This window comes from Ovis canadensis, chromosome 12 (genome assembly GCF_042477335.2).
Source record: "Ovis canadensis isolate MfBH-ARS-UI-01 breed Bighorn chromosome 12, ARS-UI_OviCan_v2, whole genome shotgun sequence".
Taxonomy (NCBI): domain Eukaryota; kingdom Metazoa; phylum Chordata; class Mammalia; order Artiodactyla; family Bovidae; genus Ovis; species Ovis canadensis.
This window is the reverse complement of record NC_091256.1, coordinates 52,240,043-52,253,639: the sequence shown is the minus strand read 5'-3', so window position 1 is coordinate 52,253,639 and position 13,597 is coordinate 52,240,043. Positions and strand designations below refer to the sequence as shown.

Genomic DNA, 13,597 nt, shown 5'->3' with positions numbered 1-13,597 from the left:
AGGAAAACAGAGGCACAGAGAGGCTAAGTTACTCTCCCAGCAATCTGTCTTTCGCAGTTTGCCACTCCGCTCTGCTGTCTGGTTTATCTCTGCTGACCCTGGATCATGGGTCATCATCTTTCCAGGGAAACCACTGCTGGACTTGGAGCAGCAGGTCAAGGGGACCAAGAGCCCTGGATGGCCGGCCTCACGTGGGTCTTGGCCTCAGCCTGTGGCAGCTGGCTAGACCAGACAGCAAGAAGGTGGGCGGGTCCCTGGTGTTCATGGAAGGCGAATCCTCCATGTTGTTACCCTGTGGGCTGCCCAGAGCTCTGGCTGCGTGATGAGTTGGGAAGGGACCTTACCGCGTGACTGGAGCTGGGTGCCCACACTGGGGAGGCCTGAGAGAAGGCTGCCGGAAAGGCTGGATTCAGCTGGCAGCTGGGATTCCCAGCATTCCAGGATCTTGGACAGGGAGGTGAAGGGCATGGACGTGTGGGATTCCAGCTCATTCCTGTCCTGTACTTCAAGGTTCTGTGACCTTGGGCAGGTTATGAAGCTTCTCTGTGCCTCAGTTTCTTCACCTATAGAAGGAGAGTAGAAATATCACCTATCACATAGGATGGTTTTTTAAAAAATTATTTAATTGGCTGTGCTGGGTCTTCATGGCTGCCTGTAGGCTTTTCTGTAGTTGCGGCAAGTGGGCTTCTCCTTGCGGTGGCTTCTCTCGTCGTGGAGCACAGGCCCTGGAGTGCAGGCTCAGTAGTTCTCGCGCACAGGCTTAGTTGCCTTGCAGCATGTGAGATCTTCCCAGACCAGGATCAAACCTGTGTCCCCAGCATTGGCAGGAGGATTCTTAACCACTGGACCACCAGAATAGTCCCTGCTTAAGATGTTGATGGTTAAGTTTGATAACAGACGTCACATGCCTCAGGCAGTGCATGGCATCGAGTCAAGGCTCAGCTGGTGCTAGTGCCTACTAGTCACTCCCCACAGGGCTCCGAAGGCCACACTCTGCACATCAGGCCCAAGTCACACTCAGTCCCAGCCTTGGGGAGTGGGTGGGGCACCAAGGAAATAGACACATTGGGCTCACCATGACAAAGGGAGGACGAGCAGGTTTGTACTGTTACTGCACTTGCTGGGCACACTGAGACTGCTCCAGCTGAGGACTGATGGATAAGGGGATGAGATTGAGGAGGGCTTCCTGGAGGTGGTCTGGGGAAGGAGCGAGTTTTGCAGGCAGGACAAAAGAATAGGGTGCCGGTTGGATTCATCAAGGCAGTTTCATGGGGATGTTGAGAGCTGGTGCCAGGGTCCCTTAGGGCAGGAGCCTGCCTTGAGTTCTCTTGCTGTGAACCACCTCCCAAGCCCCTGCACGGGAGCCTAGAGTCAGAGGACCAGGGGATGGGTGGTCCTATCCAGTCAATCCTAAAGGAAATCAACCCTAAATATTCATTGGAAGGACTCATGCTGAGGCTAAAACTCCTATACTTGGCTACCTGATGTGAAGAGCCGACTCATTAGAAAAGACCTTGATACTGGGAAAGATTGAAGGCAAGAGGAGAAGGGGACGACAGAGGATGAGATGGTTGGATGGCATCACTGATTCAATGGACAAGAGTTTGAGCAAACTCTGGGAAATGGTAAAGGAGAGAGAATCCTGGCATGCTGCAGTCCATGGTGTCACAGAAAGTCGGACATGACTGAGCGACTGAACATCAGCCTCCCAGGCCCTACATTGGAGCCTAGAGTCAGAAGACCAGGGGATGGGTGGGGCCGGAGGTTTCTAAACGTGGCTGACATCAGAAATCACCAGGGAAGTGGAGGAAGAATCCAATCCAGCCTCCTGGCTCCATCTCAGATTGCTGCTCCTGGGACCCAGGAGTGTGGATTTCACAACCTCCTTTGTGATGCTACTATGCAGGCAGGTTTGGGACCTCCTGTACTGGGCGATTGTGGCCAGGAGAGTGGACATTGTGTTGCCCAAGGAATATAGGATTTGTAAGGTCCCCTTGCAAGACCCTGACGAGGAAAACTGAGCAGAGACAGGCTGAGCAGGTGGAAGGGGGCATACGGGGAGGGCCTGGCTGGACCGTCTCTTTAGATGGAGACAGACGCCTGGCCACAATCCAGGCCTGAGCAGGGCATGCAGAGTTAAGAGAGGGGCCTTTAGAGCCAGATGTCTGCGTCCACATCATCGTGCTGCCTTGGGCAGGTTACTGTGTCTGAGTCTTCCCCCGGCCCCGCCTCCTGCCGCCTGACTTCAGGAGCCCTTGCCAGTAGAGAATCCAGCATCTCACATAGATGCACACACTGGCTTTTTCCATCCATGAAATGTGACACTCTTCCTGTCCCCAGCAGTCCCTGCTGTCGACCAGAAGGCCTCAGAGCTGAGGCTTTGGCTCTCCTTGCCTGGGGGCAGAATTAACCATCCAGACAGGAGTTGAGGGGAGTCCTTCCCCTGAGTGTGAGCCACACCCCTCTTCCCTGGACCCCAGGATCAGATGGTGAGGCCTCCCCTCTCCACACCTGCCTAGTGAATCCACCCGTTTCGGCCCCAAGTCTCCAGACCCACCCTCAGTGGATTCTTGCCAATCTTGGCCGGGCTGCCTGGCGCCAACCCCCTGCTCTGGGACCAGCAGCCTGATCCCAGAGCAGGGGGCTCAGCCGGCTTTGCCCCTTTGTTCTTTTAGCCCAGGCTCCTCCTGACTTCTTGGGGAGGTCAGGGTGGGGGGGCCTGACCTACCTGTGCTGGCCTGGCCACTTGGAGTGGCCATAGAAGTGCTAAGTCCTGGACCCCAGAGAAACAAGACTCACCGAGTGAATTGATGAGTGCCGCAAATGATGGAGGCCTGCCTCTGAGGGCAGGAGAGAGGTCAAGAGAAATCCAAGAAGGCTTCATAGAGGTGGAGGTAGGGAAGAAGTGTCACTGGCCCCGAGACCGGGAGGAAGGTTAGAGAAAGGGCAGAGAGAGAAAGCCCTGGCAGGAGGGAGGTGCCCAGCAAGGTGAGGAGCAGGGCCTGCTTGGTGGAGGGAATGAGGATGTCAAAGGCCAGTGGGCAGGGGCCCTGAATGCTAGGGCAAGGCGTTTGCCTCTCAGTGATCAGCACCAAGAATAGCTCTTAGTGTGTGCCAGCATTTCAACAAGGATTTTCCAGGCCTGGAAGTGAAATGGGCTTCCCTGGTGGCTCAGATGGTAAAGAATCCACCTGCAATGCGGGAGACCTGGATTTGATCCCTGGGGTGGAAAGATCCCCTGGAGGAGGGCATGGTAACCCACTCTAGTATTCTTGCTTGGAGAATCCCTATGGACAGAGGGGCCTAGGCTGCAGTCCATGGGGTTGCAAAGAGTCAGACATGACTGAGCGTGTGAAAGTGAAAAAAGTCCTCATGACTGAGCACAGAAAGTGAAAAAGGTGAAAGCGTTGGTCGCGCAGTCATGTCTGACTCTTTGGGTCCCCATGGACTGTGGCCCGCCAGGCTCCTCCGTCCACGAAGAATTCTCCAGTCAAGAATACTGGAGTGGGTAGCCATTCCCTTCTCCAGGGGATCTTTGCAATCCAGGGATTGAACCCAGGTCTCCTGTATTGTAGGTGGATTCTTTACTGTCTGAACCACCGGAGACTGATCTCATTTAATTAGTCTAGCAGCCCGGGGAAGCAGGTACTGTTACCACCCCTGTTTTACAAGGGGGAAACTGCAGCTCAGAAGGTTAAGGACTTGCCCAGGGTCACACAGTTGGTAAGGAAAAGAGCCAGGAGCCTATCCAAGCCAGCTACAGAGTTTTTGTTTTTTTTTTTTTTTTCCCAACCAGAGATTCAACCTGGGCCTCAGCAGTGAAGGCCCAGACTCGTAACCACTAGTACACCAGGGAACTCCCAGAGCCTTTACTTCCCAGAGAATGCAGTCTCAAAGTATGGTCTGGGAATGGTTTGTCCAGGGCTCCCAGAGACGGCATGTGGGTGTTTCCAGCAGGTGCTGTTGTAGAGAGAAAGCCACCCTGCAGAGTCCAGAGTGGTTCCTTGTTAAAAAGGTAGCATAAGTAAGCTCATTTATATCACTTTTTAGATTCCACATATAAGGAATGCCGTAGAATATTTTTCCTTCTCCATCCGACTTACTTCAGAAAGAGACTCACAGACTTAGAGAAGAACTTATAGTTTCTGGGGGTAAGGATGGGAGGAAGGGATAGGGAGTTTGGGATGGACGTATACCCGCTGCTCTATTTAAAACGGATAACAAACAAGGACCCACTGTACAGCACAGGGAACTCTGTTCAGTGTTCTGCGGCAGCCTGGGGGAGAGGAGTCTGGCGGAGAATGGATATGTACGGCTGAGTCCCTTTGCTGTCCCCCTGAAACTATCACAACATTGTTAATCAATTATGTGCTCAGTCACGCCTGACTTTTTGTGGCCCCATGGCCTGTAGCTTGCCAGGCTCCTCTGCCCATGGAATTTTCCAGGCAAGAATACTGGAATGGGGTGCCATTTCCTATTCCAGGATAATTGGTTATACTCTAATACAAAATTTTTAGAAGTTTTTTTTTTTTTTAAGGGTAGCATAGCCACTTGGCCAAAGGCCAGGATTTCAAGTGAATGTCTACTGCAGGCCAGCTCTTCTTGGTTCTCACGGTGTTGGGAGAATCCAAGGCCAAGTGAGGCTCAACACAAAAATGTGTTGAGATCAATCAGCAATGTCTGCCCTGAGTGCAGGCATGGAGAGTGGAGGTTCTTCCCAGGCTGATGTCTGACATTGGCCAGAGAGGTCCTCCTAGTGTTCAACATTCAGAGCGAATCCTTGCCTCTGTCCCTAAATCCAGAGACCCAGTCCCACAGTGCGAGGTGCAGACGCCTCTGCTCTGGGCGCTTCATGCCATGTTGGTCAGTTCCAGATGGACGGAGACCCAGGTCACGTCTCAGCCCTGACATTAACTTGCCGAGTGGTCTTAGGTGTGCCCCTTCCTCCCTGGGCCCTGGGCCCTTGTTTGTGACGGGTTGACGTGAACATACATCCTTTGAGATTTGACACATCCCTTTAGGCAAAGTTACCCACTCCTGACGTCACCTCTCTTCATCCTCTGTTCCCTTCTCTGTCCCTAGACAACCTTTTGGTCCTCACCGTGGCCACGAAGGAGACCGAGGGGTTCCGACGCTTTAAGCGCTCAGCTCAGTTCTTCAACTACAAGATCCAGGTAAGGGGCTCCCTGGGTGGGGGCAGAGACAGCCAAGGGGAGGTGCTGGACAGGTAGAAGTCAAGATGCTCTGTCTGTCAGATGCCTAGGTGGGGCTGGAAATTGAGCTGGCCAAGTTTCTCTTTAGCAAAAGCCCATGTTAAGGGGCCTGTCTCTGCAGGCGCTGGGGCTGGGGGAGGACTGGCCTGGGGAGGCGATGTCAGCAGGCGGAGGGCTGAAGGTCCGGCTGCTGAAGAAAGCCCTGGAGAAGCACGCCGACAAGGAGAACCTGGTCATTCTCTTCACAGACAGGTAGGCAACTGAGAGGTAGAAGAATATTCTAGAATGAGGCCCTGCTGGGACATCAGGGATGAGGTGGGGATTACTGTAGTTAGGATTGCCTACAGATCTAAGGGGTCTATGCGCCCCAGAAAAGACCCATTTCCACTCTTGGTGGAAAGATGGGTGGGGGGACCTGCCCAGGTATGGTGAGCTATGCTTCTTTTAATGCATATATTTATATATTTGTTTTTGGTTGCACTGGGTCTTCATTGCTGTTTGCAGGCTTTTCTCTAGTTGTGGTGAGCCGGGGCTGCTCCCTAGTTACATTTCACGGGGCTTCTCATTACGGTGGCTTCTCTTGTTGCTGAGCACGGGCTCTAGGGCTCTCGGGCTTCAGTAGTTGTGGTGTATGGGGCTCAGTTTTCTCTTTGGGCTCAGGAGTTTCGGCTCCTGGGCTCTAGAGCACAGGCTCAATCGTTGTGGCACGTGGACTTAGTTGCTCTGCGGCATGTGGGATCTTCCCGGGCCAGGGATTAAACCTGTGTCTCCTGCATTGGCAGGTGGATTCCTTCCCACTGAGCCACCAGGGAAGCCCACTGAGCTGTGCTTCGAGTGTGAAATGGTCACAGATTATGGGGACCATGTCTTTGCCCAGGGAGGGGGTGGAAACTTGATGGGCAGGGTCAAAGGTAACAGAGCTGATCTATTTACTAGATGTGGCCCAGGGCAGGCGTGGGAGGAGCAAAGTGTTAGACACTCAGTCGTGTTCGACTCTTTGCAACCCCGTGGCCTGTAGCCCACCAGGCTCCTCTGTCCATGGGATTTTCCAGGCAAAGATCCTGGAGTGGGTAGCCATTCCCTTCTCCAGGGGATCTTCCTGACCCAGGGATCGAACCTGGGACTCCTGCACTGCAGGCAGATTCTTTACCATCTGAGCCACCAGGGAAGCCTGGGCTCCTCCTGCCTGTGCCCTCCTGAGCCCCTGCTCCCCCACCAACCCTGTCTCCTCCCCACCCTGCTTCATCTTCTCCCGGCTCTGGCCGCAGCTACGATGTGGTGTTTGCCTCGGGGCCCCGAGAGCTCCTGAAGAAGTTCCGGCAGGCCAGGAGCCAGGTGGTTTTCTCGGCCGAGGAGCTCATCTACCCGGACCGCAGGCTGGAGGCCAAGTATCCGGTGGTGTCCGATGGCAAGAGGTTCCTGGGCTCTGGAGGTGAGGACCCCGGGTGCGCAGTATGTGGCAGATGGGGCAGGCTCCAGAGAGGTCCATCCACTGCCTTGGGGAGGACCCCTTGGCTCGACATCCCACATGGCTATCACAAGCTGCTGAATGCAGTGTGTCCTCGGAAGAACTCCTGAGTTTTTAACCTTTAAATCAGCTCCACTGCAGTCTTGCTTATCTCATTCAGTAGCCCCCCTGGTCTGCACAGGACAAAACAGGGAGTCACCCCCAATTCCTCCCTCCCCTCCCCCACCTTACCTTCAGCGGGTCACACCACTCCCACTCCGAGAGATCTCTGGAGTCTGCCCTCTCATGCCCACACTCCTGGCCACCGCCTCGCTGGGCTGCTGGCATGGGCAGTAGTCTCCTGACTGCTCTGCCAGCCTCTAGCCTCTCCCCTTCCAGCCCATTCTCAGCACAGATGCGAGTCCACACATATTGCTCAGTGACTTCCCCTTGCACGGAGAAAAAAACCCATATTTTATTCTGGATTCCCCTGTCCAGCCACAGAGGGGGGATCCGCGCCAGCAACCTTGTTTCCCTATTGGCTGAGATAGTTAGCGCAGCCCAGATGGCCTGGCCCTGGCCCAGGGGTAGAGGTGTCCTCGGGGGCAGGGCCCTTTCCTGGCTGCACACCTTCTTTCTCTCTTCCCCTCCCACCAGTCTGCACAGTAGCTAAGGAGCTATGTGGGTTTTCCCCTCTATCCCCTCCTGCACTGTGTGACCTCGGCTCAGCCTCTGCCCTTCTCTGGGTCAAGTTTCCTGGATAACTGTCGAAAAGGGGCTCCAAACCTATGCCCCACCAGCCCTGTACTCCTGGGCTTCAGTCTAACTCATTCATTCCCCACCTGTGCGCTGCCCAGGACCTGAGCTGGTGCAGCTTAATGGACAACAGTGATTTTTCTCTCTGGGCTCAGTGGGAACTTGTCACCAAGTGGCATTAACAGATAGGCTGTTTGCAGCCTATAGACAGTACCTCTCCTCAATCCAGGAGGGCTTCTGAGAGGAGGCAGGGCTTATGAATAAAGAAGTGAAAGGTGGGTGAGAGGGAAGGCTGGGAGGAGGCCCCTGACTCAGAGGCCAGAAGCTGAGTGTCTGTCTATATGTCCCCCACCCCCAGGCTTCATTGGTTATGCCCCCAACCTCAGCAAACTGGTGGCAGAGTGGGAAGGCCAGGACAGCGACAGCGACCAGCTCTTTTACACCAAGATCTTCTTGGACCCAGAGAAGAGGGTAAGTGGCAGTGGGTAGTGCTGCGAGATCTTGACACTGAATCCCCCAGACTGGGCTGCACTGGGAGCAGCCCCTGCCCCCCAGACCTGACCCCCTGGCTTGGGCATTGACACCCCACTTACCTATTCTTCGATTCACCCATTTATTCAGCGGGTATTTTTTAAAAAATTTATAGTATTTACTTTTTTATTTTTGGCTGTCCTGAGTCTTTGTTGCTGGACCAGCTTTTCTCTAGTTGCAGAGAATGGGGGCCAATCTCCACTTATGGTGCTCAGGCTTCTCCTTGCAGTGGCTTTTCTTCTTGCAGAGTCTGGGCTCAAGGGCACTCAGGCTTCAGTAGTTGCGGCAAGTGGGCCCAGTGGTTGCAGCTCCCGGGCTCTAGAGCACAGGCTCGACAGTTGTGGTGCACTGGCTTACTTGCCCCGCGGCACGTGGGACCTTCCTGGATCAGGGATCTAACCTGTGCCTCCTGCATTGGTAGGCAGATTCTTAACCACTGAGCTAGCAGGGAAGCCCCAGCAGATATTTACTGAGTTGTGTGTGAGACACTGTCAGATGTAGGTAATGAACAAGGCAGTTGGCGTTTCTGCCCTCCTGAACCTTCAAACCGGGGAGAGGAGGAATTTACAGCCTCGTGTCAGGTGGTGAGGATGGTTATGAAAGGAACTGACCACCTGAGCTGCCCCTGGCCCACCCAACTTGGAGGAGTTCTAAGGGACTGATGAGATCTTGACTGGACCTGGGCCCCACAAGCCAGGCTTCTGAGCCTGTCTCAAGGCAGGGATCCTTGAGGGGAGTGGAGGTGGTAGAACTGAGCAGGTGTAGCCCCTAAGCCAGCCAGTGTCCTCTGGGCAGAAAGTTAGGGAACTCTTGGGGTGAGGGTCAGTATTCCTGGATTCTGCCCTGCACACCCCCTCAACCCCTGTTTATGCTGTGTTGTGTGACAAAGGGTAGGTCACTTTCCCTCTCTGGGCCTCGATTTTTATCATCCATGAAGTAATGAGGTGAAGCAGTTGGACTTGTGCGGTGGAAACTATGAACTTGACCTGTTGGCTCAGTCTTTCCTTCTCCTTCCCCTCTGCCTCCAGTGACATTGCTCGTAGAAGCCTGTGGTCTAAATCCATAGGGCTGCTCTCTGTGGGATGAAGGCTGAGCCTAGAGTGTCACTTGGCCTGACCTAGGGCTCCTTGAGACATAGTCGCATCTGCAAGAGGTAGCGTTATGTAGTGAACATGGACCTCAGGGCCAGGCTGCCCGTTGACCTTGAGCAAGTTATCCAACCTCTCTCTGCCTTGTTTTTAAATCTGTGAAATGCAATGATGGTGATACTTTCCCACAAGGATGTGCTGTGGATTAAATGAGTGTGCATGTAATACTCAAATTAGTGATTGGCACACAGTTAAGTGCTAAACCAGCATCTGTTATCACAACGGCTGTTGTTGAACCAGATGTCCCCTTAGATTCCTTCCAGTTCAGAGAGCCCCTAGTTCTCTGTGAATAAAGGTGCTAGAGCAGTAAATCCCAGGGGCTTGGCCACTGACCGGCCTTCCCAGGGCTCCCAGCTGCCCTGCTGTGACAGGGCAAAGTGGATGGAGGGAGAGGAAGTGGCAGAAGTGGGAGGGCTGGCTCCCCACACTGGGTGATGGAGCCCTGTCCACTGGCACGGCTTGTTCCTGGTGTAGTCCAATGCCCTCTTTCCTACAGGAGCAGATCAATATCACCCTGGACCACCGTTGCCGAATCTTCCAGAATTTGGATGGAGCCTTGGGTGAGCAGCCCCGACAGGGTGGGGGATCCTGAGAGGAGTGGTAAGGAGATGAGGATTCCAGCCAAGGAGGTTCCTCTCAGCTGTTGTGCTGGGGTTTTGCCTATCTCATCCCCAGGTCCCCAGAGACCACCTGGATGTTCTCTGGGGGCAGAGCTGTGTCTCTTTGGGGATGAAGAAAGGAGGGCCAGGAGGTCAGTCCAGAGAGCCCGCGGGACACCAGGGTTCAGACTGGGAGGAGCTGGGTGATACACTCAGTGGGTACCCCATCCCTGCCCTGTGTCCCTGGTCCTTCGAGGGGAGCCTACATCACCTCCTTCCCCTGCTCTCCCACCTCCCAGTTGAAGACTTCCTGAGCTGGGGGCAGGGAGTTGATAGATGACATAGGAAGCAGAGAGGCCATTTGACCCTTGAAACCACAAATGCTCGTGGCCTGGTCCCAAGTCAGTGGCTGGTGATGACGTTGCTTAGCCACTATTTTGCTGGATGATCTCAGGCAAGACACATACACACACCCTTGGGCATCTGTTTTCCCACCCTTAGAAAAGAGAAATTGGACCAGATCATTGACTGGTGATTTAATGGGGTAAATGGACCCCTTTGAGAGTCTGAGGAGAGCTCTGGGTCCCATCCAAGTGATGTGCAGAGACATCACACCCTTTGGTCTGTGGGTTCTGGAAGTTCATGAGCCTGGGTTAAGAAACTGGGTCCAGACCGCTTCTTGGGTGGGTCAGGGGCTTGCACAGAGGGGCTCCCCTCACATGATCACTCACCACAAAAGGCCTCCCTGCCAAGCGTCTTCTCAGGCCTCCGGGAAAAGGCCCGTCTGCATTTTATAACTGTCAGACAGAGCAGTCCTACCTGCTGTCTTATGTGCAGACTGTCTGGGTCAGAGCCCAGAACTTGGCCTCTGGCCCTGATGCTGGACAGGTCTCTGTTTTCTGACCCACAGATGAGGTCGTGCTCAAGTTTGAAATGGGCCAAGTGAGAGCAAGGAACCTGGCCTACGACACCCTCCCGGTCCTGATTCATGGCAACGGGCCCACCAAGGTAGGGAGGGGCCCCAGCCCCAGGAGAGAGTCGTGGGGGGAGAGATCCAGAATCCGGGGTTGTGCTCTCACTGTGACCCCAAAGCTTCCCCTTGGGTTTGGGGCCGCCTACCTGGGACATGCTCACTGCCTCTGTCCTCACGTGCAGAGTTCGGGATGGTGCTGCCTCTCTGTACCGGGATGGTCAGTGATGCCCTGTCTGTCTCTGCTGGACCACAGAGGAGGCACTGTCCCCATCCAGGCCCAGGCGGGGCTGCCTTGAGTCATCTGTACTCTGCCACCCCAGGGCAGACTTGTTCCTACATTCAACAAACATTGCATGTTTGCACCAGGGCGTGAGGCCTCGCCAGCCCTGAACAGGACAGAATGTTCCCTGTTCTCCCAGAGCTGCAGGAGGGGCAGGGGTACAGGCCAGCCTCCCCTGGCCCTTGAGGAACAGGCCCCTGGATCACATTTCTAGGAGTGTGGTCCTCAACCACTCCTTCAGAATCAGGTGGACGGGAGGGGAAGGGGAGTGTGTTTAAATGCAGATTTCCTGATGCCACCCAAGTGCATGTGTGCACAGTTGCTCAGTTGTGTCCCACTCACTGTGGCCCCATGAGCTGTACCCTGCCAGGCTCCTCTGTCCATGGGATTTTCCAGGAAAGAATACCGGAGTGGGTTGCAATGCCCTCCTCCAGGGGATCTTCCCAACCCCCAGGGATTGAACCCACGTCTCTTGTGTCTCCTGCATTGGCAGGTGGACTCTTTACCACTAGCTCCACCCACACAAGAACTGCAATTTTGAAATGTCTGCGGGGGGTGGGGGGTGGGGGCCAGGAATCTGCATTTTACACGCTCCCAGGAGGTCCACAGGGCTTTCCAGGTGGCACTAGTGGTAAAGAACCCGTCTGCCAATGCAGAAGACGTAAGAGACGCGGCAGATTCAGTCCCTGGGTTGGGACGATCCCCTGGAGGCAGGGCATGGCAACCCACTCCAGTATTGTTGCCTGGAGAATCCCATGGACAGAGGAGCCTGGCAGGCTACAGTCCATGGGGTTGCAGAGTCGGACACGACTGAAGCGACTTAGCACACACAGGCGGTCACAGATGAAGCAGCACCAGAGTCTGTGTCCTCCCTCCGCCCCTCTCAGAGCAGCTTTGGTCATCTCCAAGGGCAGATATACTCTCCAAGACCCACCCCCAACAAAGCCACATTCCTGCCCTCTTTGGGATGGCAGAGGGCTGGGGTGCAGGTCCCCCTCCTTGGTGGTGGCTGGGGCAGAGGGGCTGGTCTGGTTTCACTCATATCCCTCATCTCCTGACAGCTGCAGCTGAACTACTTGGGCAACTACATCCCGCGCTTCTGGACCTTCGAGACGGGGTGCGCCGTATGTGATGAGGGCCTGCGCAGCCTCAGGGGCATTGGGGTGAGGCTGCTGGGCCTCGGGGCTCTGTCCTTGGGGTGGGGGATGAGGAGGGGTTCTGGAAGAGACTCTTGCATCTCTGGTGGGCCGTAAAGTGGTCACCTCCCTCCTCGTCCTCACCCAGGCACCTCCTCCTGGAAGCCTTCTCAGATTGCACATGGCTCTGGCTTCCTGGGAAGCCTAAGTTCTGGTTTCTTCTGCCTGGTCCTTCAGGCGCCCTTGTAGCCCTCTCCCCATCCCATGAACCTTACTCCTCATTCATGGCCCATCTCAGACCTCATGCCAGCCAGGCTCTCTGACAGTGTGCCGTCAACCCGTCCTGGCTAGAGTCTGGACTCACACTGCACCTGTCCCCTGCAAGGACAGCCTCCTGCTGCATCCCTGCTGGTCCCGTCCCCTGCCCCCTGCACACCCTGCTCGGAGCTCCTGCCCAGGCCCCTTTCCTGCTAAGTCCTGCAGAGCCTCTGACTGCTAGTCCCTCTGGCCATCCTCAGGGCTCAGCAGCTGCTCCGTGGCTGGACATGGCTGGACTCTTGTGCCGCCCTCTCTCCCTGCAGGATGAAGCTCTGCCCACCGTCCTGGTCGGCGTGTTCATCGAACAGCCCACCCCGTTCCTGTCCCTGTTCTTCCAGCGGCTCCTGCGCCTCCACTACCCCCGAAAACGGTTGAGGCTTTTCATTCACAACCACGTGAGTAGCAGGCTCTCAGTGGGCTCACCATGTGGTTTGGGTCAAGGGTCCACCCTTGCAAGACACCCTGAGACCTCTGAAGAAGTGATCAAGCCAGGGTTATCTGAGCCAGATGGAAGTGGGCAGTAGGCTGTATTCCCAATCACTGGGTTGATTCTGGAGTCAGAATGGCTGGATTTGAACACCATTATCGCTGCTTATATTAGCTGTGTGACCTTGAGCATCTTATTCAACCTCTCTGGGCTTCAGTTTTCTCATCTATTAGGTCTATTCAGTTAGGGATACTATTAGTGCTGGCCGCATAGGATTGCTACAAGGGTTAAACAAGTTGACCTCTGAAGCATGAAGACAAGCACCTGATGAAGAGGAAGCACATAGTAGGTGCTCTTAGCTGACGTCATTATCATTATTTCCCTTCCTGCTCCAGTCAGTCTTTCATTCCTCCCCTCTTTTTTTTTGGCCAAGCTGCAGGACATGTGGGATCTTAGTTCCCCAACCAGGGATCAAACCTGTGTCCCATGCAGTGGAAGTGCTGAGTCTTAACCACTGGATCACCAGGGGAGTCCCAGTCTTTCCTGATTTGATCTGGTGATAGTTAAATTGGCTTTCATTCCTTGAGTATAATGCATTCTGAGGAGTCAAGGAGCACCTGAAGGCCTGCTACTTTGTGAATCCAGGCCTGGAATAAGTATTCTGAGCTCCCTTCCTTGCCAGCCTCTCCATTCCAGCAGGATAACGTCCCACATCTCAGCTTTGGCTGAGAGAAGCCAGACATGCTCTTAAGTCCTGCCTGCTGTCAAG

The 13,597-nt window shown here is 54.7% G+C and overlaps 1 protein-coding gene across 1 annotated transcript in view; it reads left to right on the top strand.

The window, feature by feature from the left end:
• PLOD1 (procollagen-lysine,2-oxoglutarate 5-dioxygenase 1) overlaps window positions 1-13,597 on the top strand; it is a 32,035-nt gene that overhangs the window by 5,961 nt on the left and 12,477 nt on the right. Inside the window, exons 2-9 of the mRNA XM_069544723.1 lie at window positions 5,083-5,174; window positions 5,335-5,465; window positions 6,482-6,645; window positions 7,775-7,887; window positions 9,592-9,655; window positions 10,605-10,702; window positions 12,009-12,110; window positions 12,665-12,796. Of these exons, the coding sequence (XP_069400824.1) occupies window positions 5,083-5,174; window positions 5,335-5,465; window positions 6,482-6,645; window positions 7,775-7,887; window positions 9,592-9,655; window positions 10,605-10,702; window positions 12,009-12,110; window positions 12,665-12,796 (896 nt within the window). The remainder of the gene's footprint in view (window positions 1-5,082; window positions 5,175-5,334; window positions 5,466-6,481; window positions 6,646-7,774; window positions 7,888-9,591; window positions 9,656-10,604; window positions 10,703-12,008; window positions 12,111-12,664; window positions 12,797-13,597) is intronic.